Source organism: Selaginella moellendorffii, unplaced genomic scaffold (assembly GCF_000143415.4).
Source record: "Selaginella moellendorffii unplaced genomic scaffold, v1.0 SELMOscaffold_41, whole genome shotgun sequence".
Taxonomy (NCBI): Eukaryota; Viridiplantae; Streptophyta; class Lycopodiopsida; order Selaginellales; family Selaginellaceae; genus Selaginella; species Selaginella moellendorffii.
In genome coordinates this window covers 1,045,385-1,070,603 of record NW_003314302.1, presented here as the reverse complement: position 1 = coordinate 1,070,603, position 25,219 = coordinate 1,045,385, and the positions used below count along the sequence as shown (strand labels likewise).

Below are 25,219 nucleotides of genomic sequence, written 5' to 3'. Positions count from 1 at the left end.
AAGCATGGGAGGCCATGAAACAGACTTACCAAATCCCTTCAACATCCCATCACATTTTTCTATGGAAGCAGCTTCATGCACTGGTGATGGCTGGAGGACGACCTCAAGGATCATCTTGCTGCTGTGCAAACAATCCTAAATGATCTTAAGGATGTGGGAGCAAGCATAAAGGATGGAGGAAGGGTGACGAGCACCAACTCTGCTTCTTCTTCATCCTCTATATTTGCTTCCCCATCCTTCAGATCATCTAGGATTGTTTGCACAGTAGCAAGATGATCTTTGAGGTTGTCCCCTTCAGCCATCACCAGTGCATGAAACTGCTTCTATAGAAAAATGCAATGGGATGTTGAAGAGATTTGGTGCACAGTCGGATTTGAGGTGGTGGATTTGGAGGCAGATTTGTAGGAACAGTGGCTGCCATGGGTGCCAACACCCAATCCCAGTCGTTCAAGTTTAGGTCCAGGTTCTTAGTCGTCCCATATGGCCCTGATTCACCCTACCAAGTGTTGCCCTGATCCCACGGTTTCAAATTCTTCTTGCTCTCTAGGCATTGCTCCAATACCATCTAACGAAAGGTGAAATTGTACAATGGAAATGCATATGCATTGTTGGTCGTGACTGTGTTTGGCCGGGAGACTGACCACCCTCCGTACAAAAACTTAATTTGTGCCCTAAAATGCAAGTTAAGAACAATTAAATTCTAGCAATTGAACAATGGCATTTAGCAATTCTAGCACAGTTGAATAATGGTACCTAATTGGGCATGATCCCATGTTGCCCAACTTGCTTGTATTGTCCACTTCCTTATCTTGCTTCTTGCAAAGGAGCTTAGCATTAAATGTTTAACTATGATGGTTTTCCAAAATGAATTAAGGTACATTTTGCTAAAATTTCTGAGTATTACATTGAAGCATGTAATGTTTTAAACATTCTTCTTCATGTTCAAGAATAAACTTATTGAATGTTTGTGGAGAAATTTACAAATACTTTTTTGACATCAATCAAAAAAAGTTTGTGAACCAATTGACTATTTAATACTTTTACGGCTAATCAATAATCACAGTTGACTAGTCAATTAATCCCCATTCAAAATAATTAAAATCAACCTTTTGTATAATATAATGAATTAGTGAAAACTCATGTCTCTCCACATGGGCGAGCCATGTGGCACAAGGCACCTTTCTGCAACCACTAGGTATAGATGTATAGACACCATAAAATACACTAGACTACTATGCATGTTTTTCAAGTGTTTGAGGTGCTTGTGTCATGCTGAGATGAAGTGTAGCTTCCATGGGCTTCAACTTGGCTAATGCAAACTTAGCAAGGATCTCCTCTATATCCTTATGCTGAAATCTTAATGCTGAATTGAGCTGCATTACCTGAGATCTTAATGACTAAGCAAAAACAAGCAAGGCTGAGATCCACCATCTTGAAGCGTGCTTGAAGCTCACATTTAAACTGCTATGACATTTTTCTTGTGGGACCAAAGAGGAGACAGTCATCCACATATAGAGCAAATCAAACCTTTAACTTGCCTAAATAGACATTTGTGTCACTTGAAGTGTTAAAGAAAGCCAATTGAAAGGAGATAACTAATCGTCTTGGTATACCACTGCCTTGGAGATTGCTTCAGTCCATATAAAGCCTTCTTAAGCACTCCTGGCGCTCCTGGCCTGGGACAATATATCCTTCTGGCTGAAGAACATAAACTTCCTCATTGAAATTGCTATAGAGAAATGGTGTAGTGACATCAAGCTGCTCCACTTTGAATGCTCTTGGGCAGCAAGATTAAGTAGCATGCAGATGGAGGCATCTTCACAACTAGAGAGAACATTTCATTGTAATCTGAGAATAACCTTTTCTTACTAATCTGGCCTTATATTTGACAACACTACTGTCCATGTGAAAAATTCACATCATCTTGATTGGTTCCTAACTTGGTAAATCAACAAGCTCTGAAGTATCATTCTCCATCAGGGATGAGTACTCCAAATTTGCAGCTGCCTGTCGCTGCTATCACTTTGGACTGGAGAAAGCTTTCATGCAAATTCTTGGGGGCTAGAATATCTTGCCCTTCGGAGAAGAGTAGTTGAAAAACTGGGGAGGAAGCTTGAGGATGGTTTGCTTTAATGTTGGAAGAGCAGAAGGATAGTAAAAAGCATCGGAGTTGCTAGGATCAATCTGGGCATGCTCCCTAGCTTGAGCTTGTGGAGTTTGGTAGATCTGTGAGGTTGAGGATGCGAAGTACTCCCACCTAAGCCTAACTCCCCTATTCCTGCCTTAGCAAGGTCATGCACTCCCGAGGCTGCATCACCTGTGCCTGGATGCCGCTGGTGTCCAGTAGTAAGAGTGGAGTTCCATTTCCAATGCCGAATAGTGCTACAAGTGCTCCATCACTGTTAATTGCCTCAAACTGTTGACGCTTGACTGGGGGCTCGATGGCTGTGGGAAGACTGGGAGTAGGATAAGTCCGAGGCTCATCAAAGATCACATCACGACTGTGAAGGATTTTTGAACTGGAAAGGCTGTTGAGCTTATAAGCCTTCATGTGGTCACCATAACCAATAAACTTCAGGTTAGAAAGAGCCGGAGAATGTATACGATCGAGGCATATGCCTCAAGGATCCGCGAGTGTGGGAGCCTCAAGTCTCTCCAAGACGCTAGGGACCTGCACGGGCATCTCGCCAGCTATGGCTTCGATCGCCACACCTACCTGGGCAATCTCCTGGTGAGAATGTATGGCGACTGTGGCAGCATCCAAGACGCCCGCGCTGCCTTCGAAAGGATCATCGATCGCAATGTCTACTCCTGGACGATCCTTCTCGCTGCCACGCTCCAATCCGCTGGATTCCACCACGCTGGGGCGCTGTTCCAGCGAATGCCGTGCCGGAATCTCGTGTCCTGGAACTCGATGCTCACGGCCTGTGCCCAGAGCTGCGAGATCCATGACGCCGAGAGGATCTTCTCGTCGATGCTGGAGAGGGATGTGGTGTCCTGGAACGCGATGCTCGTTGCCTACATCCACAGCGGAGATCTCCGCCGCGCCCTGGCCATCTTCGATGCGATGAGGGAGAGGAATGTCACGTCCTGGAATTTCATCGTCACGGCGTGCGCGCAGCACGACGATCTCCTCCAGGCCTGCCAGATCTTCGACCGGATGCCGCTCAGGAACGTCGTGTCTTGGAACGCGATCGTCGCTGCCTATGCCGAGAGCGGCGAGCTGCCTCGGGCGAAATTTCTCTTCGATCTCTCGCCCGAGACCAATGTCTTCTCCTGGACGATCCTGATCACTTGCTACGCCGAGAACCAGGAGCTGGACTGGGCAAGAACGATGTTCTTGAGGATGCCGTGCCGAAATATCGTTTCCTGGAACGCGATCCTGACGGCCTACGCATCGATCGGGGACATGGACCAGGCGACGCGCTGCTTGGACGCGATGCCTGAGCGGGATCTGGTGTCCTGGAACGCGACGATCTCCGGATTCGTCCAGATCGGCCGCTTACTCGATGCCAAAGGCCTGTTTGAGAGATTTCCTGCGACCGACATCGTTTCTTGGAACGCGATTCTTACCGCCGAGGCCGAGGCGCGCGATATGGTCGCCGCGAAGGAGCTCTTCGAAGATCTACCAAAGGCGGACATTGTGTCTTGGCACATCTTGATCGCTGCGTTTGCCCAGAATGGCGACCTGGACTCCTCAAGAACCCTATTCTCAAGAATGTGTAAGTGGACAATATTTTCTTGGAACGTGATGGTCGCGGCGTACGGACAAAATGGCCAGATCGAACAGTCGGAAATTACCTTTAGGAAAATGGACGGGCGAGATCTGGTAAGCTGGAATGCCATGGTAGCGGCATATGCCCAGAACGGGTACTTCGACCATGCTGAAAGATTCTTTGATCTAATGCCACGGAGGGACGTGGTTTCGTGGAACTCCATGGTTTCGGGATTGATAAACCTTGGAGAGATTGACGTGGCAAGGGAGAGATTTTTCGATCAAATGCCCCAAAAGAACGTTGTCTCGTGGAACATGATGATATCGGCATATTCCGGGGACGATAGAAACGATGAGGCGCTGGCGCTATTTCGCGCCATGGATGTATCCCCGGATCGAGTCACATTCGCGGTGGCGCTGGAGATTTGTGCGAATCTTTCCGACGTGGAGCAGGGCAAAGAGATCCACCGCCGCATCACAGAGGGAGGTCGGGGTTTCGAATCCCACCCCCAAATCGAGACCGCCCTGCTAAACATGTATGCCCAGTGTGGGGATATCTCCCTCACCAGCTCCATCTTTGAGGAGCTGTCCAGGCGGGATTTGGCGGCGTGGAACGCGATGATCCATGGGTACGCGCGAATTGGCGAGCTGGGATCGATGCTAGAGTTGTTCTTCCGGATGCTGCTCGAAGGAATCGGCCCCAATTTCGCGAGCCTCGTGTCGATTGTGTCGGCGTGCAGCCATGGCGGGATGTTTGACGAGGGATTCGCGTTTTTCCGGGGAATTCTCAAGGATTTTGGTGTGAATCTCGTGATCGATCACTACATTTGTATGATTGACCTCCTGGGACGATCCGGCCAGATCGATCGAGCACAAGAACTCGTCCTAGACATGCCGTACGAGGCCGATGGAGTCGCGTGGAGAGCATTGCTCTCGTCTTGTATCGTACAAGGGGACGAGGAGAGGGCCCAGAGAGCCGCAGGACAAATCTCGGCCGTCGATCCCCGGCATCCAACGACTTACATTTTGCTAGCCAATGTGTATGCTACGGCCTTCGTGTAGGTGTACTATTGGCTGAGAAACTGCCACGTAGTCACGGCTCCTATTGGGCAGTGCCAGATACCAAACTCCACGTCAGCGTTTGGGATTTATTTCGAGGTCTCTTCCTCGATCGATGGTATGGGGACGATGATCTGAGGCGCAAGGAAAAGAATGCGCCATGGCCACTGCTGCTACTGCTGCTGTGAATTGCAATCTCTACAAGCCGGTTGTGGCGTCGGCGCCAGGATCTCAGGTAAGTTCTCTCGCTCGTGTTCTAGTAGCGGATTCATGGTTTTCTTCGCAGATTTCCTGGAATCGGTCCCATGGACCGTTTGTAAGTCATCTTGCTTCTAGCTCGGACAAGCTTGCTGCGAGGTGGAGGGCTTTCAGTTTAGGAAACAAGGGAATTCACAGCGGTGGTTTGAAATTCGTCGATGAAGTACTTGCCGATGATGTCTCATCCAGTGCTGGAGCATCAAATTTTCCAGGAGATGATGCCTCTAGTCTTTCTTCTGGGACTGGAGCGATGTATTTGCCAGAGGTTGCCAGTGACAGCGATTTGCCCAAGCCCGGCATTTTTTCCAGTGATGCAGTGGAAGCTCCTCAGCTGGAAGCACCACCCCAAGGTGGCGATGACTTGATACCAGACTTTTCATTGGCTCCTGGAGAAGAGAGTCAAGGTGGTGGTGTTCTAGACGTACCGGATGGAGGAGAGCTGGGTGGAAATCCATTATCTTCGGCCGCGAAGGAGGCCTCCGATGCGTTGAAAGGCGCGGCTGAGGATGTCTCGAGCACACTGTCCGAGATCCAAGAGAGTGGCGCGAACTTCTTCGGTGGGATCAGGGACTCCATCACAGGATCTATAAACAAGGCTGAGAACTCTATCCAGGACGCGTATGACAGTATCAACGGATCCATCTTGAGGGTGATAAAGGGAGCTGGGGAGAAGGTTGATGATCAGCCGTCGTCGAATCCCCCCGGTCTTTCGATAGATCTTACGAGTCCCTTTCGGACTGGAACTCCCGTCAACAATGCGCTCAAGGAGGTCGTCATATTCGTGAAGAATGGCGTTGGAGGAGTTGGCCATGCTGTATCGGACGTGTACAGCTTAGCGAAAGGCTCAGCGCCATCCGAAGTACAGAACGCCCTGAGCAGTGCGGAGCAAAACGTTTTTGCGCCATTGAGTTCGGTACTACATCAGGTATTTTGTGATTTCTCTTTCTCTCTCTAGTTCATGCTTTGGAACAATGCACAGTCTTTTGATGCTGCTGTGAGCTTGGAAAAAGCCGTGGGTATTGATCCCGAAAATCCTATCATTCCGATATTTCTGGTTGGAGGTGGAAGTGCTTACGTGGGGTAAGAAGTTTGTAAATGCAACACTGAAAGAAATCGAGTGGCTTGCCTTTCCAGGTTTTTACTTTGGGACTCGAAGTATGGTGGTTATGCTGGCGATCTTTCGGCAGATACTGTGTTTGACATGCTTAAAAAGGAGAAGGTTGTGCTCGTCGACGTACGGCCGCAGGTTAGCTCAAACTCTTGATTATTGGGGGGTGTTCATTCTCTCGCCAAAACTCCAGGAATTAAAAGAGCGAGATGGTGTTCCGGACGTCAGAAGAGGAGCTCGATTTAAGCTTGCGAGCATTACTGGCCTGGAGGTAAGCGGATATATATGCATATATCTCTATTCCTGATGCATACAAATTTCAGTTCAGGTAGAGCGTCCTGTGCGAGATCTCTTGAGAAGTGCAGATGATGTAAATAGCTTGCTAACAGCAACCTTGATTTGCAACTTGAGAAACGTCACGGTGAGTAGCAATCGGATCCAAACCCTCCATTTCTAACTCTTTCTGACTGCAATGCAGTCCACCTCAAAGGTTGTCGTCATGGACGCTGATGGTACTCAATCGAAGAAAATTGCAAAAGCATTGAGAAAAGTCGGGATAAGAGTAGGCATCGCCGGTTTGATCTCTCTTCCACTGACGTTGCAATTTTGCATGTAGAGATCGTATCGTCTAGAGGGTGGATTTGCTGCCTGGTTGAAAACCGGCCTAGGACAAAAGCCTGAAGGACAAGAAACACCACTCAAAATTCTCAAGGAGGTTTGTATTTCAACGCAAGTTGTCCTGCTGTGTGGTAACAAAGATTTGTCGTGCCAGGAAACCGAGGCAGTTGTGGAGGAACTCAAACCAGCTGGAATAGCTGCTATAGCTGTGGTCAGTGGTTATGTTTTCAAGCTCTTAAGATCCTATTCTTATCACGCTGCTTGAATGCAGGGATCTCTTGCTTCTATTTATGCTTTGTCTGGTAAGAAGAGAGAAATTACTCCATTGGTAATACCCATCTATCTTGGCAGAGTGGGAGAAAACTCTTCAATTGCTTGGAGTGATTGCTATCGTACAGGTTAAACCGAAAGACGATTTGATTCGAGCGACAATTTTGTATAACCGGTGCTTCTTTTGTAGTTAATCTATCAACGACTTCAGTCATACGAGAGTGCAGACGACTTTGCCGCTGATCTGAGGTAGAAATGAAGCTTTTTTGGGCCTTGCAGCTCTAAAAGTCTCTGCATTGTCTTTTGTTCTCTGTCCAGAGTTTTGCAAGCGCCACTCAGGGTTATTCTTGAGTGGCTTGGAGGACAGCCCAGGACAAGTAAACTGGAGTTGGCAACCTCTCCATCAACAACAGCCGTGCAGGACAGAGTGGTGCAAGCTGCTGCAAAGCATGGGTCTAAGCCAGATGAGTCTCAAGCCCAGGAACAAGAACAGGATGCTACATTCACTCAAGAAGGCCCAAGCATAGCACAAGATGCTTAGAGTGATTGTATTCCTAAGAAGTAAGCAAAATCCATTGATTACATATCTCAATGCGCTTATGTCTTAACTTTAGAGCGATTTTATTCCTAAGAAGCAAGAAAAATCCATGGATTACATATCGCAATGCGCTTATGTCTTAACACAAAAACTTTAGAGTGATTTTATTCCTAAGAAGTAAGAAGAATCCATTGATCACATAGTTTTGTCCTTGAGAGGACAAAGGACACAAACACAAAATGTGTTTCACCTCCAAGTTCGCAGCCAGTTCTTTTCGATCTTCCTCAAGCGTTTTTCTTGTGTTTGTTTCTACAAGGGCTTCTTCTCCTTTGGCAAAAACATGGTTGTCTTCTTCCTTCTTCTTCTTCTTCTTCTTGTTGGTGTGTTTGATGAAGTATCGTCATCCCAGAAGCTAAGAATCGTTTCAACGTCTTCTAAAGTTGTTTCAATCGACAAGAATGGGTCTGCGATTCTAACCAACTTAAAGGATGGGGACGACGCTCAGGTTTTCGTTCTTCCTTTCTTGTTTGTTTGTCTGTCTCACAATTTACGTTTCCTGTTGTTTAGATCTGGGAGCAATCGTTCCGTTTGGGCCGCTTCCAGGATGCTTATGGTGGCTTTGGATTCGCTCTGATGAATGAAAGGAGCGGTCTTTACCTGCGTCATGGAATAGCACCCAAGGAGGTGGTAAGATTCTCACTTCTATGCTTTTTTCGAATAGGAAGTTCGCTTATAGACTTCCAAGACTGCCATCCTGATCGGCTGACTAATCAGCTTTGGCAGCTCCAGAAAGTGTGAGATCCAACATCTTATCGATCGTTTTCATCTTCCCGGAGCTCTAGACAGTCTTTCGTTTCCAAGAATGAATACAAAAGTTAATAGAAATTACAGTCAGTGTTCTACTGCCCCTGTGAGCTGAAATGCTTCTCTTAGAAGCAATAGCCACCAGCAGCAGCACAAAGCTTCAGTAGTAGTAACAGAAGTCTGTCTATCTGCAATTATAAATATACTATGTCGTGAGGAAGATCACGATTCACGTACCTATGAGTTCCTGTCTGCTGTGTGAGTGTTTTGTAGCTTCGCGAGCAAGGAAGTATAGTGTATATGTCCTTTACCTTATTGTGACCTGCCAGGGAAAGCTCGACGTTAGACAAAGTTTCTGGGAACTAGGCAGATGAAATTGCTCACCGGTTGTGTCAGTCAGGAGGATGTCACGAAGTGCGAGGCCAGAAGCTTGGGCATGGTAAACCCCAAGAAGCTATCGCATTCAAAAAGCTCCTGTAGTTTATTGTCACAGAGGATCTTCTTCTTATCGGTAGGATCCTGCGCACAAGTAAACGCAACATTAAACCTGTGAGAAAAGAGAGAGTTTTGTCGTTGAGAGCTACCTGAAGTTGGTTGCTCCTAATGTAGTCCCAAATCCGCTTTACGACCTCGCTCCTCGTCACCTCGCTTTCGCCAGTACCAAAAAACTTTTGGAGGGCGTCTGAGATCGGAGATGGGACAAGGAATCCCGACGCTTTCCCTTTCCCGGAATCCTTCTTCTGCCTCTTTGTCTTGGGCTCCGAATCTTCGGCCCCTGCACAATCAAGGAAGCAATCTTTGTGGTCACCATTTTGACTCGGGCAAAAGCCAAAACACTCACCCTCTTCGGTTATAGTCCAAATGTGCTTGGATAAAAGCTTATTCATTTGGAACATGTCAGTTTGGTCCGTCCCAAACAGCTCACGCAAGGGATCATCGCAAATGATGTTCCTCTTGTTCTCGGGATCTTGTAAGTTGTGAGCACGGATGTAAACCCAGAGCTGCTTCACCACCTGACGACGAGACGAGCAATGCAAGCAAGCTAAAAAAATGCTTTCAGGAAAAGAAAAACAAGCCTACCTGGGTCCTAGGCAAGGATTCCTCTCCTATAATTGCCTGGAGCTCCGGCGAGAGACGGCAGAGCTTGTTAAGTCCTCCCCGCTTCTTCTTCTCCTTGGGAGTACTGCAACACAAGAGCGGCATTAGAACCCAAAAGAACAAAACAAAGAAAAACAAACGAACTAGAAAAGAAGAGAGTTACCTGTCTTCGATCGCGAGCTCGATGTTCTCTCTGAATTGCTCGAGCTCCTGATCGTTTGGAAGCGAATCCTCGGCAGTGCCCTGCTGCTCCTCCTGCGCCGGAGCAGTGGCATTCGCCTCCTCGTCGCCCTTGACCAAGGATCCCAGGCTCGTGTTGTGTGCCAGGAACTCATCGACTTGCTGCCGGATGAAATCCTTCTTGTGGGCGAGCTCCACCCCCAAGTTCTTCTCCAGCACCGCCCTTATGTCGCTCATGGACGTGGTGGACAAGTCGGCGCTGTTGAGAACCAGCCCAATCTCTCGGACAATGTCGCTATCCGCCACTAGCGACGCCTCCGCTATGGCCGCTTCTGGGGAGGCCGTTGTCGTCGCCATGGCAGGATTCTCGAGAAAGACCGGGGGATTTCCGACAAAGAGAATCGCGCGCTCGCAAAGCCCTAGCTGAGATTCTAGCGCCTTAGAATGCCGCTCTCATGCCGGAGCCGGAGAGATCCCGCCAACACAGCGGGCTAGCAGCTCCGCCGGGAAATCCCTCTCTCTCCTACAAACCTCGGCCGCGCGCTACAAACTCCTGGCCGCCGCGACGAGCAAGATCGATCTGGCCCTGGCAATGCCGCTGCTGTGCGCTCCAGATCCAGTGCCCTAGGGAGCTTTCCTTTCCCCGGCGACGGACGATCAAAGCCTCGAGCACTAAGGATGCGGCAGAACGAAGGGGTCTGCCGTACCCGTACCGTCAGCTCGTCCCAGCCGCACGATTGGGCACTCCGGAATGCGCCACGCGATCGACCGTTGGATTAAAAATCCTATCCGTAAGGCGCGCTTTTCTAAATGTGGGTAGGTGACCCCGGAGAATATGCTCTCTCCTAGTATGGAAGATTTTCGTCGCTCCCATCCAACGGCTGGCATTCAAAAGAGAAAAATGCCGCGCGATAGTTAGTTATGGTTTTTAGGGCACGATGAACGAAGGAGAAGGAGCCATCTTCTTCTAGCGCGAGCGCGAGAGCAAAGATTCTTCTTTTCTGTGGAAAATGGGGTGTGGAGCATCGAAAGAGAGCACTGAAACAGCAGTAGGGAACGTCGCGCAGAGTGTGAGAGCGGCGAATTGCAACAAAAGCACCTCTTGTGCCTTGGCAGCAGCGAAGAGAAACGAAGAAGTCGCCGCTCGATCGCCCTCGCCGGCTCCACGGCCACAGATTGGCCCGAGTTTCAGAGATTCCAGTTCTTCGCCCCGGCCTACGAGCGATTCAATCGCGACGCAACTTGGAAGTGACGTGCAATCCGCCGCTACTCTCGACTCCGGGGACTTCCCAGCTGCTGCTGAATTCGCCGAGCCTGGCTTGGATTCCTCCGCTACTGCCGAAGTAGTGGACACTGCCGAGGTTGTGGAAACCGCCCAAGTTTTGGAGGCCGAGATCCTGGAGCCTGCTTTGGATACTTCCACTGCTGCTGGATTGATCAGAGCTCCATCGCCACCACCCGAGTTCCAACTCTGCTACTCCTGTCAATCGGTGATAGAGAAGTTGGAGGAGAGGAATGTAGCAGTGAATATAAACTTCACTAGTACCTCTTCGTTACTCTCGGCGAGGAGACAGCAGCTTATCAGAACACCAGCTCCGCAGCCAAACGTCACGGATTCCCGAGCCTCGACACCGAAAAGCACTGCAGCTTCTCCTGCCGCTGAGCCGATCGTCGCGGCTTCACAAGAGCTTCTTCCTCCCGACGATCTCGTTGCCTCGGCAGCCTTAGCCGCCGAGTCGAGAGCTTCATCCAGAGCCTCGTCAAGAGCTCCATCGCCGCGAGCTCCATCGCCGCCATCCGAAGTACCTGCGGCTGAAGTTCCGGTTGTCAGTCAGGAAAAGTTGGAAGAGAGTGCAAACTCCACTTTGAGGAGACTTAGCAGCAGGACACCATCGCCCGCTCCTCGGCCACTGGTTTGCGAGTGCAGAGGTTCATCACCAAAGATCACCACCCTCGAGTCTAGAGGTTTGTCGCTGGCACCGGTGTTGCATTCTGCTGCAGAGTCGAAAGCATCGTCTCGAGCACCATCACCAGCGCATGCAGACGTAGAATCCAGAGCATCCTCTCCTAGGCAACTGTTGAGTAGTTTCAGGAGGCATGTTAGCAGAAGCCCGTCGCCGGCACAGATTATAAGTCAGGCTAGTAGACATTCCTCACCGGCTGTGGCAGTCGAGATCGCCAAGAGACATAGCAGCAGGAGCGCTTCACCTGCTCCACTTCCCGAGGTTTTCAAGTCCCAGACCGTTCCAGCTGACATCGCCGCAGATAGCTCGAGCAAAAACACGTCGAGGGCCTCGTTGGCTTCGTTGAAAGATAGCAAAAGTTCACCGGCTGTATCCGAGAGAAATGGAAAAGTCTCGCCATATGCGCCTTCGCCAGCTGCGGGAAGCAGAGCCTCGTCTAAATCACCGGCTCTGTCGACAAGAGCTTCGTTCGGTGTTGGAGACGAGGAAGGCGATTTGCTTTCGGCGTCTGCGGCAGCTGCTCTGAAAGCCATTGTGCAGAGAGTGACCAGTGAGTTAGCGGAAAAGGCTGTCACTCACCACGACCTTGTGCGAGACGAAGAAAAAAAGACATCCGACACAATTCCGGACCAAGCTAAGGTACGCCACTGAAATCGCATCTAGATAGATAGATCACTGTTTTTTCGCTTTTGGCAGAACGAACCGGAACCTGGCAAAGAAGAGAAGACTGATGAAATCTTGTCAACTCAAAGTGAAAACCTCGAAGAGCTAAGAACGTCAACTCACCTTGAAACAATTCTTTCCTGTAAGTTGCCGAGTTTGCAAACGCTCTTTGCACCAAATGACTTGTGAGCATGCAGGTGTTGAAGCCAATAAGCAATCCAGTGCCACCGCAGCACCTGCAAAACTTGCGGGAAAGGGTCACTCGCCAAGACCAGGATTGTACGAATACTACCTGGGCCTTCGATCCGGAGAGTACAACATGTCTCCCCCGTCATCTTCAGCTTCGTCCCAGAATGATGCACTCGCCGGTATCAAGGATGCTCTGGACGAGATAGACATCACCAAAGACCTGATGGAAGAGAACGCAGCAGCCACAGCGAAGCTGAGCAGTCCCACTTTGGACGTGGAGAGCATCTATAATGAAATCAGGAAGCTGACGTTCTCGGAGTACGAGAAACTGGAGCAGAACGATGACAGCAGCAGTATTGAGCATGAAACGGAGATGGTAAGTACCACGACGAAGACTCAAGTTCTGGCGGAGAAGGAGCATGTCGCCAGCCCCCTGAGCTCCAAAGGCTCTATTGAAGAAGGTGAACGTCTCAATCATAAGCTTCATGAACTATTGACAAGAATGCCATAGCCAAGAACTTCTGACACGGAGAACTTTCTGCAGGACTCGTAGCTTGACAAAACGCGAGCCTTTCGGCCGTCCTCGATGAGCATATGTTAAAAACTTAGAATACAAACCATGGCCTTGGAATTGTCTATCCAATAACTGGCTGCTTTAGATGAATATAGTTTCCAACCACTGTCCCAAAGTCTTCGATCTGAAATCAATCCCAGTAAGTAAATGGAATCCAATGCGCAGTTGCTCAAGTCGTATCGTCGACAAAACCACAGCTGTTGAGATGGAGACAATAAGGAACAATAATTGCAATCTCACTTCAAAAACTAAGACGTCGATAAAGTTGCGATGGCCTGGATCGACCACTTTAAACTGGAACCAGGATGAGAGCTTCGTAACGCCTGTAAGAATTACGCAGTAGGCAAGTCCGACTAACAGCGCGTAAACTCCTTTCCAGAACAGATAGCCAGCCGAAGCTGGCTGCTTAAGGTTGTAGGAACTTGCTATCCTGCAAACGAGCACAAACAACAAGGTGAGGAACTTGTAAACAACTCGTGCCGCTTGCTTACAGTACGATGTAGTCCCGAAGAAGCTTGAATGTGGATGGTGATTCTGGCTTACAGCGATCTTGAGATGGAAGTACTATACCATCTATAGAATAAATGGTCTTATCAGTATGGATACAACGGTAGCTGCGGTTTGCCTGCAAGGAAACGAGATCGCAAAAGAGCCACAACTTGAGAAACTATTACCTGGAAACTTTCCGCTATTCTCCAAACATCGGCAAAAACGGGTCTGCAATGACTTGGAAGAACCTCTTTGGGCTCTTCGAATAAAGTTCGAATGGACGAATTCAAGATACTAAACTCCACCTGGGAACAACAACTTAGAACAATCTTCCATTCCATTTTTTCTACCTCAAGGCCTGCTACCCAATAGTAATCCAAAGAGCAGCGGAATTTCGAAGGGTCGGGTATACCAAACAGTCTGATCGAAACTGGAGATAAGTCACCCGAAAGACAGGTTTTCGCAACACGAACATCCACGCCTAATTCACAAGAACAAAGTTATAAGAAGAAACGATGAATAAGAAATGGAGCTACAAACTTTTGGATAGTATTTTACACTGCGATGAATGCCGGGCGTTGCTCGCTGGAATCCGGAAAACCACGTTTCCAACGAATTGGAACGCTATTCCAAAAATCAGTGGCGTGAGGAAGAAGAAGGAGGATGAGATCCACCAGCGAGGGAGGTTAACCCGCGCATTGCGACCTTGGCGACATTCCACAATGCTGTAAATCAAGGGCCATCCTAGGACGGAAAAAACCACTGGTGCTGTAAACAATGCCATCTCTTGCATAACGCCCACGCCTGATCGATCTCATCCAATACCTCCAAACAAGAGCCCTACCGCAAAACCCTAGAACAGGGGTTTTCTCATTCATTTGACTTTAACCATTGTTATTTATTAGTATTTATAATTCATAAACTTTCTTAAACTCTTTCCAGTATATTTTAGTTGATATATAATAATATTAATCTTATTTTTATAAAATTTTGAATTACTAAATAAAAGTGAAATTATTGAGCAAACCAAGCATTGTTGTGCAATAAATTTTTATTTTTTTACACTTAAAAAAATAGTATTCAAAGTAATTAGTTAAATCTTAAACTTAAATGTTTATGCAACAAATTAATCTCATTTTGTGGATACAGATTCTTCCAATTTCACTAGTGCTGGGTACTTGACAGGAGGATTTCCAACTTTAAGGTGAAAATCTCTGAAGCATCAGTAAGTATATCCTAGGTATTATAAGTCTTCTTTTAATATATATATACATACATACATATATATATATATACATGTATATATGTATGTATGTATATATATATATTTTAGTGGAAGTTGGATTTGATCCACTTGGAAGGATGATGTGGCAGAGTCAAAGATTTTGGGGGTTGGGCTCAAGGATTTAAGGTGCCTGCTTGTAGAAGGAGCTACAATTTAGCAGAACCACAACATGATTCATAGGATGTTGGGAGATCTATCAAACTAATTATTTTTAAAACATAATTACAAAATAAAAAATCTGATTCCTAATGCAATCTTCTCTTTGTCAAAACCTTTGGGGGGTGTTGTTTTCATGTTCTTTCCCTTGTTTTCCTTGCTCTAGATATCTTCATTTTTCAGTTTACTTCTTCTGATCTGCAGGATCATTGTTGCATCACACTCCAGGGTCAGAATGTGTCCACCATTGTTTGCAGCTGCAATCAAGGTATTTCCTGTTCCACAAAAGATATTTAAAATGACCCCCTTCTCTGGGGTTGTGCAGCACATGAGAAATCAGAGCTGATTTCTTACCTTTGGAGCAAGTTTTTCTCCTTGTCAAATAAAGATAAAACTTCCTCATTGCAAAAATCAAAGAAGTCATTGTTGAGATTTCACTAATCAAAGCTTGTTGTTAGAAATCTTAGTAAAATCTCATTTGATTTTGATTTTCAGCATAGATACATGTGAAAGCATGCCCTATTGATCCTCTAATGTTTCTGAATTTCTAGAGGTGTTAAAAAAGTTACCATATGGATAATTTGCTTGTGGCAGCCAAGTGTTCATAGTGGCATTGCTTTTTGATCTTTCAACATCAACTCTTCCTATCATTGTGAAGCAAAATTCACGAAGTGCTGAATTGTTCACCCACCGATAGGGAATATGAGCTGTGCCGCAATAGTAATTTAACTGAATATGAGAGGAATTGCATTATTTTACTTACTTTGTGAGGTGAGGATGGGATTTAGCCCCTTCTTCTTGTCCCAAAGGCTGGGTCATGCCAGTCAATCCAGATAGATAACATTGAGTTTAGATGTGCAGATCTGTTAAAAGATAATATAAGTGTCCTCCTTTGAGTATACTGTTGAGATCCAACCTTTGTCATCTACCATTTTTTGAGAGAAGCTTATTGCAGTTCTTGATGATTTCATTGTTGCATGTCTACCACCCTTCAACCTTCCTTGTCTCATTTTCGAAGTTGAGACGCAAGCTGCATAGCACCAAGTGAGCACCATAACTTTAGCTGTGTGCTCTTTGGATCTCCTGTGATGATCTTGTAGATCTCAGTGATGCCCACGTTGTCTATCTATTGTTTCCCAGTGTAGATCAACGGCAGCCCCAAAGTCCTATTGCACCTCCTTTTCTTTTTTGCGGCTTCTTCTACCCCTTCTTCGAAACTGCCCTGAATCTCCTTGCACTCTACGTCCTTCTTGATTGCATGTTTTCCATTGTGCATCATTGATGTTTTGTTACATAGACACGACTTTCAAATTTCAAATACAAGTTTTTCATAGCTTTCTTGCTCCTCATTTCCATTCTATTTGCTTCAACTTTTTCTAAGTAGCTTTTTTCTTCTCATTGCCATTCTCACAAGTTTCTACTTGGCTCTTTTGCTTCTTCTCCGTTCCATTCTCACAAGGTTTTCTCCTTATCTCTTTTGTGCGTTCTCCATGGCTAATAGATTCGTTGAGCGATGTAAGAAATATCTTCTCGTGGGAGGCGAAGGGGATCAAGAACTAGCAACTGTGATCGCTCCCAAATATGTGATTACATATTGGCACGACGGACACTCAAGAGCACAAGTCGAAGAGATCTTGCATTTCAAGCAAGCACTCACTGCTGGCGATGAGGAGCAAGATAGCATTGATCTCAAAGTTAAAGCGGTCACTCCCAAGTCCGATATCATCCTCTATAAAAGGAGGAATGGTGAGTTCCGTTATTACCCGGACGTGGATCTCCCAGTGTAAGGCATGGAATACTTTCTACCGGTATAATGAGGATTTGCGAGACACCAAGTGGAGGGGGCGAGACACCGGACATCTTTTGCGTGATTCTGGATGTGGTGGTGGGCTTTTTAGTGACTCTGGAGCTCTCATCGGCATGAACATTGGCTTAAGCGATGGTGATGAGTGCTGTGTTTTCGTGTCTGGCTTTGTGATCATAGGAATGCTGGGAGGCCATTAAGAATTTCAATGTATGTTATATTTCTCTATTTTATAATATGAACCAGCTAGAAGTTCCAGGATCTTCTCTTGTCACAAATCTTTTGACTGATGCTCGGACTGTCGTGGCTGCTCTGATGGCTTGAGCAGGTCGCAGCAGAAAAAGACGACGAGACAGCCATGGATTTTGTTTCTGGTTCAACCAAAGATGGCGCGTTTAATTGTCGTGGAACTCTCCCATATAGTTGGGGAGCAAGCCTGCGCACCCGCGCCATCGCTAAACGCTCAAACCACCGAGCGAGATTTGTGACAAGGAACTTGGAAAGAAGGCTGTCAGAAATTTTTCCTTGCCTTTTTAAAGTTGACGAGCAAGTTATCTTGGCTAGGGTTTGAAGGCTGTCAGAAATTTTTCCTTGCCTTTTTAAAGTTGACGAGCAAGTTATCTTGGATAGGTTTTGGGCGACAGCGCGAATGGAGGGCGGCGTTCTCCTCAAGGTGAATCTCTTTGGCATCCCCGCTGCGCTCTACCATTCGTCCTCTCTCTCTTGTCCCCTAACGAGGGCCCTGTTTCTTTCTGTGTAGGATGACATTCGACTAAACGTAGGAAGGGAGGATAATTCAGAGGAACTTCAGCAGCAGAATAGGCTGGAAGACCATGTTCGTAGGCTGGAGAACCATGTTCAACGGCTTGATGCCCAGCAGAAGCTACTCTCCAGGCAGCTCCAGCAGCTGCTCCAGTCTCAAGCGCCACCTCCACAGCCTTCTTTGGAGGAGATCTTGGGAGGCTTTTCGAAGGTAAGAACTTTTGGTTTTCTCACTTGTGCATTTGTACATTCATTATGTCTCATGCTTCAAGATGGGCACCACGAGACCAAAAACAACAGATAGATAGATAGATAGGTTTCCTCTACCATAGATCATGACTTTTCTTTTTCGTTTGTGCAGGAAGAACCCGTCCTGAAGATCGTGGATGGGTGGTATGCTGGATGGGAGCGCATCTGGAAAGCTGCCAAAGCTGAAGCTGTCGTCGGATTCGATCAGTATGGCCATCTAGCAGTCCATCTCGGCGGGAATGCCTGTGTGGTGGTGGCAAGAGACGGCTTGGCAGATTTTCAGAGACTTGAACTCCAGTTCCCCAGGTCCCAGCAGAAGAGTACTGTTGGCTACGTGCTTAAGGCCTATGAGATGTGTGGCGATCCAGCAGCAGGAGCGCGAGTGCTTGTGACGGAAGACCGCATCACTCCCAGCATCACATGCGTGGATACGCTCTCTCGTGACCTTGGCGAGCACGTAGTACTCGGTTGCAACGAGGCTGGAGACTTGGAAGCTCACTGGGGACAAATGCAGTGGGTGGAGCTTCCTTCTGGCCTGAAGATTGCGGACATTTACAAGCAAAAGTTTGCTCATCTCGGTGTCGGCAGTGGAGCAAAACTTGATGGGGGTGCTGTTTTCTCTCGTGGTGAGTGTTTCTTGTTTATGTCTTTCAATGGTTCTTGTTTGTTTGTGTGCTAATTACGTGTTGATATGGCTTGTTGACAGACGGCTACTTGGGAATAGCAACGAGGAAGGATGAGACGAGCTATTGGATTTGGCAGCTATCGGGTGCAGAAGCTCCACAGGTGAATGTCAGAGTGCAGCTGTACAAGAAGAAACTCGCTAAAGCGGGGTTTATGCACGACCGGCTGGACTAAAGATTTGGAGGAGCTTCGTCTCCCAGTTCTTCGTAACTTGCTGTTTTTCAAAGATTGTAACTTTGATCTTGGGCACTAGTGAGCAGGCGCTCGTCTCGAGCTCTCTTGATTTTGAGTCACCGTGTCAGTGTTTTTTCCTTTTCTTTTGTTTCTGTTCTTCGTACCAAGAGAGCATTGCAGGGTTCGAGCTTCAAAGAGAGAAAAAAGCGAAGGACAAAAAGGAACTGTCTACAAATCTTCCCTGGATTATAAATTTAACACTCTTAAAAGCCCAAGTAGTAGAAGTTGTCATTCAAGTTGGTGTTGGTTCTACTGGTCTCGTCAACTTCTAAATGCTGCAGCGTCCGTCGTCCTGTTGATATATACTGTCTGTTGGATCCGCCACCTTTCTTTCCACTCGGAAAGGAATGGTCAAACTTCCCATAGCTTGTTTCGATCGATCCGATTAGGAGATCCAGCTCGATCTTTGCCTGTTACTGGGAGATAAAGTTTGATCTCCGGGAGAGATGGAAGCCAAGAAGGTATCCCTCTCCAAGAGCTCGATCATCAAACCTGCCTCGTAGAGTCTTCTGATTGATCGTCTAGAACCGGGAGCCCTGCTCGATCTAAAACCATACACTTTCACCGAAACTGGTGACCCCCCTGCGATGATCCCTGCAGCATCGCTGCGTAGTTCCCCGCCTTGATCTCCTCCAAAACCTTGAGCACCTCCCGCATCGTCGGCCGCCGGATGGGCAGCTCCGCGGTACACACCACCGCCAGCCGCAGGAACGCCAGCAGCTCCCCGGGAGCCGCCGAGCGCAGCACGATCCGGTCGCAAACCTCCGCCGCGATCCCCTTCTTCACGTGGTAAGCCGACCACTCGATCAAGTTCCCACACCCGTGATCCTTGTTCTCGCCTCCAAACGAGATGGACATGGGCCTCCTCCCGGTGACGAGCTCGAGTAGCACCACGCCAAAGCTGTAAACGTCGCCCCGCGCGGTAGCCCTCCACGTCTGGCAGTACTCCGGCGGTACGTAGCCCAGCGTCCCGGCCACCACCGTGCTTACGTGCGTCTCTTGCGCTCCAAGAACTCTGGCCAGCCCAAAGTCCGTGAGCCGCGGCTCGAAGTTGTCGTCCAGGAGGATGTTGCTAGCTTTCATGTCGCGGTGGACGATCGGCGGCGAGCAATTGTGGTGGAGGAACTTCAATCCTCTCGCGATCCCCAGTGCGATGTTGAGCCGGATCGGCCACTCTAGCGCTTGCGCTCCTCCCGGCTTCTCGTGGAGCCAGTCGTCCAGCGATCCCTTCTCCATGTACTTGTAGACGAGGAGCTTCTGGGTGCCATAGCTGGAGCAGCCGAGCAGCGGGACGAGGTTCTCGTGGTGCAAGTGACCCAGCGTCTCCATCTCTGCCAGGAACTCGCGATCGGCCTGGGGACCCTCCTGGATGAGTTTCTTGATCGCGACGGTGGATCCATCCGCGAGCTTGGCCTTGTAGACGATGCCGAATCCACCGCTGCCCACCACATTCGTCTCGTCGAAATTGCTCGTCGCGGAGACGAGATCCGAGTACGTGAGGTGCTTGGGGAGCTCCACCGAGAAGAGCGATACCTGGACGCTGGCGGCGGCGGCGTGATCCGGCGCGAAGTGGCGGTGGTGCTCCTTGCCGCCCACCATGACGAAGTCCATGGCGGCGCCGCCGGGCCCGGGCGGCGCCGCCTTGCCCAGGAGGCAAAACCCTAGCAGTGCGAGCACGATCAGCCCTAGCGTGCACGCCAGGCTGATCCCCACCACCGTCGCCACCGCGATCCGCGAGCTCCGCGGGAGGAATCCGCCCCCGCCGCCGCCTCCATCGCCATCGCCATCGCCGAGCTTCCCGCAAGATGGGAGGGAAGAATTAGGGTTCTTCATCCCCATGACGTTGGACGAGGAGGAGCACAGCTTGAGATCGCCCTCGTAGACGCTGGGGCCGAAGGTGGAGAATTGCTGGCCGCTTGGAACTGGGCCGACGAGCTCTGGATTGTAGGAGATGTTGAATCGATTGAGCTTGGAGAGGTTCTGGAGCTCGCTGGGGATCCTCCCGCTGAGATTGTTGTAGCTGAGGTCCAGGCTCACCACGCAGGAGAGCGCGCCGATCGATCGCGGCACCGATCCGGAGAGGGCGTTGCGCGAGAGATTGAGCCCCGTGAGCGCGATGGAGTAGCTCTGGGGCATGGATCCAGTGAGGTTGTTTTGATCCAGGAAGAGGAGCCCCAAGTGCCGGCAGCGATCCAGCGTCCCTGGGATGGGTCCTGTCAGTCGATTGCTCGCGAGCTGGATGTAGCCCATGGATTCCTCGGATGGGCGGCTGGGGCAGAGAGGATACATGAAGATCCCGCGGAGGAGCAAATTCCAGAAGCTCCGGCAGCGCTCGACCGTCATGACCGTGGAGATGAGATCGAAGGGAGGGTACTGGGAGGGGATCCAGCGCCTGACCGCTTCGCACTCGCCCATGCCCTTGGGGATGAGCGGTAGGGTTCTTGCGTTGAGCGCGAAGGTCGCATTGACGCCACTCCCGATGGAGGCGATGGATTCCGGCAGCGATCCCGACAAGCGATTGCTGGCCGCGTTGAGCCACAGGAGGCTGCTGCAATTCCCCAGCTCCGCCGGGATCTCGCCCTCCAGATCGTTGCTCGCGAGCATCAGCCACAGCAAGAACTTGAGGTTGCCCAGCGATGGAGGGATCCTGCCCGAGATTTGGTTGTGGGAGAGATCCAGCACCTGGAGATTGAGGAGCTTGCTGCCGATCTCGCGAGGGATCTCGCCGCTGAGCGCGTTCCCTGCCAGGAGCAAGAACTGGAGCTCGCTGGCGCCGGAGATTTCCACCGGGATCTCGCCCGTGAACAAATTGTTGCTGGCGTCGAGGTGCCGCAGCGATCGCAGCCCGCCCAGCCACGCCGGGACGACGCCCACGAAGCGATTGGTGTAGACGCTCAGGAATTCCAGGCTCGAGAACTTGGCGATGAATCCAGGCAGTGGCCCCGAGAGAGAATTCCCACTCACCGCGAGAACCCTAATCTTGGAACACCGCTCCAGCTCCGCGGGGAGCTCCGTGAACCCGTTGTGCGTCGCGAGGAGGCGCTCCAGCGCCGATAGCCCGCCGATCTCCCGCGGCAGGGAGTGGAAACTGTTCGCCGAGACGGCGAGATTGACGAGCTTGCTGCAGTTCTCGATCTGGGCGGGGATTTCTCCAGTGAGATTGTTGAGCGCCAGATCCAGGCTCTCGAGGTTCTGGCAGCTGGAGAAGAACTCCGGCGAGACCTCGCCCACGAATCCATTCTCGCGGAGGACGAGATTGGAGAGGAGCGGCAGCCTCGCGATCGTGTCGTCTGGGAGTGATCCTGTGAGATTGCAGCTTGAGACGTCGAGGAGCTCGATCGCGCGGCAGTTCTTGAGAGATCCCGGCAGGGGTCCGCCCAGGCCGGGATTGCTGGAGAGATTGAGCGCCTGGAGATTGGCGCACGATCTGGGCGAGAAGAACTCGTCGGGGATCCCGCCCACGAGATCGTTGTAGGCGAGATTGATGGTGGCGAGAGAGGGCAGCTCGTCCAGGAGCGATGGCGGGATCGTGTCGTGGAGCTGGTTGCTGGAGAGATCGAGCTCGGCGAGGCTGGAGCAGCGGGAGAGATCGCCTGGGAGGCGGCCGGAGAAGGAATTGAGCGCGAGGGAGAGCGAGGAGAGGTAGGAGAGATTGGCGAGGCCCTCGGGGATGGATCCGGCGAGATTGTTGGAGGAGAGATCGATGGCTGTGACGTGGACGCCCTCGGGGCCCTGGCTGCACTGGATCCCACCCCACTTGCAAGGATCGCCATCGCTAGGGTTCCAGCCATCGAGGATCGAGCTCTTCCCGGGGTTGTGCGCGACGATCGAGGCCTTGAAGGACAGCAACGCTTGCATTTCTTGCTGGAGTGACAGTGAAGTGGCGCGGCCCACGAGAGATCGATCATCTGCTAGGTAGCAAAAGGAAAAGAATTAGCGAAGAACACATAGAACAGGGGATGCTCTGTTTTCTCTCGTGCTCTGGGGCGAAATTGGCACGCATTTTGGTGCCAATCAAGGGGGCATTTGACAGCCCAATTCGCCGCTCGCGGTGCTCGTGCCCGGGGCAGGCTCGAGGGCCGCGATTGGCGACGAATCGCCCGAGAGAAGCGAGAAGAAAGAGCAGTGTTGTATACCTGGGCGATGATCCAAATCTCGGGTGGCGTAGGCACCGGGAACCTGGAGCAGCAGCGACGCGAGGCTGATGAGGAGCAAGAGATTGAGCCGGGAACACACTGGCGACGCTGGAAATCCAAAGCTTCCACCGCTGCTGCTACTCGCCTGTTGGTGGTGCTCCAGGATGGGGCATTTTCGTGTGCGTTCTACAGGCCCCATCTCCCTATCCTCCATAGGACCGCTGTTTCCAATCTATCTCCCTCCCAATCTCCTCGCAGCCAATGTAGGTAGCTCCTCGAGCGGAAAGAAGGCACAAGAACAAACGCAGAGCCTCTCTATCAGGCAAGCTCCTGACGAAATCCCCCAAATGCACGATCGATCTTTCTCTACACCCTCGCTTTTTCCAGTCCCACTAGGCCTGGGATTGATCGTTTCCTCGTGTTCTTTCTTCTTCTGGCCGAGCAAAGCTCTGAGCAAGGAGCCAAAGGAGAAAGGGAGTGAAGTGAAGAGCTCTCTCTTCAAGTAGAAGAGAAAGAAGAAGAAGAAGAAGAGGCACTTTCACAGCCTTGTTTCGTGAAGCTAGCTAGTGACGACGCGGCCCAGTGCGAGGCTGATCCCAGAAAACGACCCCCAATCCCCCCCTGTCCCCCGACATTGGGATTTGCATTTATAATCGCGATCAGCCACGCCCAGATCCTTTCCCGAAAACCCTCTTCGTCATCATCTCGTGATCTCAAAGCTCATTCCTCTCTATGTCTCTCTCTCTTTCCCTCTTTCTCTCTCTCTCTTTACCTCTCTCTTTCTTTCGACTGATTGATCCGCTAGAACTTATTCCTTGGGTTCCAAAGGGACAATCACAAGAACACGAATTTGATCGGGGTGGCGGTGCCCTCATTCAATCCTCTCGCCGCACGGAAGATCGAGACGCAATCGATGGATCGATCCACGGCTGGGGAAAAAGAAAAGAACGCCCAAGAAGAAGGCGAGGATTGACAAAGAGGAGGGGAAAAGAAGGTGGTGTAAGTTTGGAGAGACAGGCAGGAAGCACATGGCAAAGACAGAGACTTATTTGTACAGAAGTTTGTGATAGATATATAAACAAAAGTGCTGGCTCTAAAGATATAAAAATAAAGGTGATAAACCCTAACTGAGAGACGCAGCCACGAGGGGCTGTGGATAACCGATGACGCAAAAGACAGAGGGTTTCAGCCGACATGGTGCCCAAATGCCGCGACACGGCAAATTCTGTCTGGCGAGTGAAATCGGAACATTTAGACTCCTAAACCCTAAACTCTATACCTTAAAGGTAATATGCAATGGAGGTTACCAGAGATTATGTAAATTTTGAAAGGAAGCATTGCATGGATGCAAGAATGGGATTTGGATTACTTTGGCCGCATCATCTGCATTGTCGGATTGTGCAACTTCTGCAAAGTGAAACTTGCACAACATAATCACGAATTTATTATACACCTGGTGGTTGATGCATTGGAATCCATTCAAGCTCACTTACGGCTTTGAATTTGAGCAAGCAATTTCAAAAGGAAACCATCACTATTCTTCAAGTTTCTAGAGAAATTGACAAAACTAATTTAACAACGAATTTAGAGATCAAAAACTCCCTAAATATCTTTTCTTTTTCTTCTTCTTTTTTTTTTTTTTTTTGTTTGTGTGTGGTGAGAGCACGGGCAAAAGTTGCGTGTGTGTCCACCTTTTGAATGCGCGGAGTTGGCCTTGTCTGCTGTTGCACCTGCACACGGGCATCAACATACGCTCTCTCACTCGCCCAGCCTGACCCCAAAAACCCAGGCTTTTGGCCAGAGCGCGGTATATTCCTCCCGCCCCCCGGAAGAATATACCCCGTAACCCTCATCCCGCATAACTTATTTATTATATAAATACCATTAAAAAACTGAGAAAAAAAAAATGGAGGAGAGAAGAGAGTAAGTGGGATTGGACTGGCCGCCCCACGTCCACAAGGCCGGTCCAAATGGAACTACCGACAGCATCCACAACTCCCGAAGAACACCTGCTGGCATTGCCAAATTTCTGATCGATCCCCCACCCATCTCCATCTCTACGCTAGACATCTCGCGTACGTATTTTCATACGCGCCTCTTCAGTGACGTGAGCGGTTCACTCTTTAACTTGGGGAGAGTTTAAGAGAGAGAGAGAGAGAGAGAGGCATTCACTCTCCATGCACTTTTGGGTTTTTACCCTCCTTGATCCGAGTACACGTAGATATCTGGGCTAGCCTGTAGCCTTGTACCGCATCTGTTGGTAAAAAGTCCACTATTTTACTGTTTACTTTTTGTCCCTGTGATTGATTGAGCCGTGTTGTGTGTGGGGAGGAAGAAATCATATATAATGAGCCGGGACGCTCTCCTATACATCTGAAAATC

At 49.5% G+C, this 25,219-nt stretch overlaps 7 protein-coding genes across 13 annotated transcripts; 4 read left to right on the top strand and 3 right to left on the bottom strand.

The window, feature by feature from the left end:
• The first annotated feature begins 2,974 nt into the window (after nucleotides 1-2,974).
• LOC9634498 (pentatricopeptide repeat-containing protein At4g02750) lies at nucleotides 2,975-4,777 on the top strand. The gene has a single exon (XM_002979555.2). The coding sequence runs from the start codon at nucleotides 2,975-2,977 to the stop codon at nucleotides 4,775-4,777; it is 1,803 nt and encodes a 600-aa protein (XP_002979601.2).
• Nucleotides 4,778-4,817: 40 nt separating this feature from the next.
• Nucleotides 4,818-7,620, top strand: LOC112349665. The gene is made up of 13 exons (XM_024684476.1): nucleotides 4,818-5,009; nucleotides 5,061-5,957; nucleotides 6,012-6,112; nucleotides 6,167-6,278; nucleotides 6,334-6,411; nucleotides 6,469-6,561; nucleotides 6,619-6,702; nucleotides 6,757-6,855; nucleotides 6,913-6,969; nucleotides 7,030-7,060; nucleotides 7,110-7,156; nucleotides 7,219-7,277; nucleotides 7,347-7,620. Exons 1-13 carry the CDS (start codon nucleotides 4,935-4,937, stop codon nucleotides 7,567-7,569), a joined length of 1,956 nt encoding a protein of 651 aa, XP_024540244.1. The 5' UTR covers nucleotides 4,818-4,934; the 3' UTR covers nucleotides 7,570-7,620.
• A 280-nt stretch (nucleotides 7,621-7,900) lies between these two features.
• On the top strand, nucleotides 7,901-8,460 carry LOC112349666. 2 transcript variants are annotated; one of them, XM_024684478.1, is made up of 3 exons: nucleotides 7,901-8,071; nucleotides 8,134-8,253; nucleotides 8,341-8,460. In XM_024684478.1, the coding sequence occupies exons 1-3, from the start codon at nucleotides 7,907-7,909 to the stop codon at nucleotides 8,362-8,364; spliced, it is 309 nt and encodes a 102-aa protein (XP_024540246.1). In that variant the 5' UTR covers nucleotides 7,901-7,906; the 3' UTR covers nucleotides 8,365-8,460. The 2 variants fall into 2 exon arrangements, with proteins under 2 accessions (XP_024540246.1, XP_024540245.1); XM_024684477.1 differs by having other exon boundaries at nucleotides 8,134-8,460.
• On the bottom strand, nucleotides 8,415-10,393 carry LOC9635127 (upstream activation factor subunit spp27). Of its 4 annotated transcripts, none has more exons than XR_002993462.1 (7): nucleotides 9,632-10,393; nucleotides 9,451-9,553; nucleotides 9,212-9,383; nucleotides 8,955-9,145; nucleotides 8,755-8,889; nucleotides 8,608-8,692; nucleotides 8,415-8,558 (listed from the first exon to the last, which is right to left on the bottom strand). XR_002993462.1 is itself a non-coding variant. In XM_002979442.2 (6 exons), the coding sequence occupies exons 1-5, from the start codon at nucleotides 10,003-10,005 to the stop codon at nucleotides 8,767-8,769; spliced, it is 963 nt and encodes a 320-aa protein (XP_002979488.1). In that variant the 5' UTR covers nucleotides 10,006-10,393; the 3' UTR covers nucleotides 8,420-8,692; nucleotides 8,755-8,766. The 4 variants fall into 4 exon arrangements, 1 of the variants encoding a protein (XP_002979488.1); XR_002993460.1 differs by having other exon boundaries at nucleotides 8,415-8,554; XR_002993461.1 differs by having other exon boundaries at nucleotides 8,415-8,550.
• Nucleotides 10,394-10,613: 220 nt separating this feature from the next.
• Nucleotides 10,614-14,370, bottom strand: LOC9635126. Of its 3 annotated transcripts, none has more exons than XM_024684623.1 (10): nucleotides 14,068-14,370; nucleotides 13,878-14,008; nucleotides 13,713-13,832; nucleotides 13,530-13,663; nucleotides 12,568-13,468; nucleotides 12,399-12,511; nucleotides 12,192-12,339; nucleotides 11,806-12,134; nucleotides 11,195-11,723; nucleotides 10,614-11,128 (listed from the first exon to the last, which is right to left on the bottom strand). In XM_024684623.1, exons 1-5 carry the CDS (start codon nucleotides 14,318-14,320, stop codon nucleotides 13,120-13,122), a joined length of 987 nt encoding a protein of 328 aa, XP_024540391.1. In that variant the 5' UTR covers nucleotides 14,321-14,370; the 3' UTR covers nucleotides 10,614-11,128; nucleotides 11,195-11,723; nucleotides 11,806-12,134; nucleotides 12,192-12,339; nucleotides 12,399-12,511; nucleotides 12,568-13,119. The 3 variants fall into 3 exon arrangements, with proteins under 3 accessions (XP_024540391.1, XP_024540390.1, XP_002979487.2); XM_024684622.1 differs by having other exon boundaries at nucleotides 12,192-12,321; XM_002979441.2 differs by having other exon boundaries at nucleotides 12,192-12,321; nucleotides 14,086-14,370.
• LOC9634497 (flocculation protein FLO11) lies at nucleotides 10,659-12,975 on the top strand. The gene is made up of 3 exons (XM_024684464.1): nucleotides 10,659-12,251; nucleotides 12,309-12,363; nucleotides 12,473-12,975. Exons 1-3 carry the CDS (start codon nucleotides 10,659-10,661, stop codon nucleotides 12,973-12,975), a joined length of 2,151 nt encoding a protein of 716 aa, XP_024540232.1.
• A 4,463-nt stretch (nucleotides 14,371-18,833) lies between the features above and the next one.
• Nucleotides 18,834-23,902, bottom strand: LOC9634495 (probable LRR receptor-like serine/threonine-protein kinase At1g74360). The gene is made up of 2 exons (XM_002979440.2): nucleotides 22,838-23,902; nucleotides 18,834-22,609 (listed from the first exon to the last, which is right to left on the bottom strand). The coding sequence occupies exons 1-2, from the start codon at nucleotides 23,049-23,051 to the stop codon at nucleotides 19,263-19,265; spliced, it is 3,561 nt and encodes a 1,186-aa protein (XP_002979486.2). The 5' UTR covers nucleotides 23,052-23,902; the 3' UTR covers nucleotides 18,834-19,262.
• Nucleotides 23,903-25,219: the final 1,317 nt, after the last annotated feature.

Excerpts from the sequence above, each read along its gene's own strand:
- LOC9634498 (XM_002979555.2), top strand. The coding sequence starts at position 2,975 with ATGCTGGAGAGGGATGTGGTGTCCTGGAACGCGATGCTCGTTGCCTAC.
- LOC112349665 (XM_024684476.1), top strand. The coding sequence starts at position 4,935 with ATGGCCACTGCTGCTACTGCTGCTGTGAATTGCAATCTCTACAAGCCG. Across the intron at positions 6,970-7,029 it reads GAATAGCTGCTATAGCTGTG|GGATCTCTTGCTTCTATTTA; the intron begins GTCAGTGGTTAT and ends GCTTGAATGCAG. Across the intron at positions 7,061-7,109 it reads TTCTATTTATGCTTTGTCTG|AGTGGGAGAAAACTCTTCAA; the intron begins GTAAGAAGAGAG and ends CTATCTTGGCAG.
- LOC112349666 (XM_024684477.1), top strand. The coding sequence starts at position 7,907 with ATGGTTGTCTTCTTCCTTCTTCTTCTTCTTCTTCTTGTTGGTGTGTTT. Across the intron at positions 8,072-8,133 it reads AGGATGGGGACGACGCTCAG|ATCTGGGAGCAATCGTTCCG; the intron begins GTTTTCGTTCTT and ends CCTGTTGTTTAG.
- LOC9635127 (XM_002979442.2), bottom strand. The coding sequence starts at position 10,005 with ATGGCGACGACAACGGCCTCCCCAGAAGCGGCCATAGCGGAGGCGTCG. Across the intron at positions 9,554-9,631 it reads GAGCTCGCGATCGAAGACAG|TACTCCCAAGGAGAAGAAGA; the intron begins GTAACTCTCTTC and ends CTTGTGTTGCAG. Across the intron at positions 8,890-8,954 it reads TTAGGAGCAACCAACTTCAG|GATCCTACCGATAAGAAGAA; the intron begins GTAGCTCTCAAC and ends ACTTGTGCGCAG.
- LOC9634497 (XM_024684464.1), top strand. The coding sequence starts at position 10,659 with ATGGGGTGTGGAGCATCGAAAGAGAGCACTGAAACAGCAGTAGGGAAC. Across the intron at positions 12,252-12,308 it reads CAATTCCGGACCAAGCTAAG|AACGAACCGGAACCTGGCAA; the intron begins GTACGCCACTGA and ends CGCTTTTGGCAG. Across the intron at positions 12,364-12,472 it reads TGAAATCTTGTCAACTCAAA|GTGTTGAAGCCAATAAGCAA; the intron begins GTGAAAACCTCG and ends GTGAGCATGCAG.
- LOC9635126 (XM_024684623.1), bottom strand. The coding sequence starts at position 14,320 with ATGCAAGAGATGGCATTGTTTACAGCACCAGTGGTTTTTTCCGTCCTA. Across the intron at positions 13,833-13,877 it reads ATTGGGTAGCAGGCCTTGAG|GTGGAGTTTAGTATCTTGAA; the intron begins GTAGAAAAAATG and ends TGTTGTTCCCAG. Across the intron at positions 13,664-13,712 it reads GAATAGCGGAAAGTTTCCAG|GCAAACCGCAGCTACCGTTG; the intron begins GTAATAGTTTCT and ends GTTTCCTTGCAG.
- LOC9634495 (XM_002979440.2), bottom strand. The coding sequence starts at position 23,051 with ATGGAGGATAGGGAGATGGGGCCTGTAGAACGCACACGAAAATGCCCC. Across the intron at positions 22,610-22,837 it reads AGATTTGGATCATCGCCCAG|ATGATCGATCTCTCGTGGGC; the intron begins GTATACAACACT and ends GCTACCTAGCAG.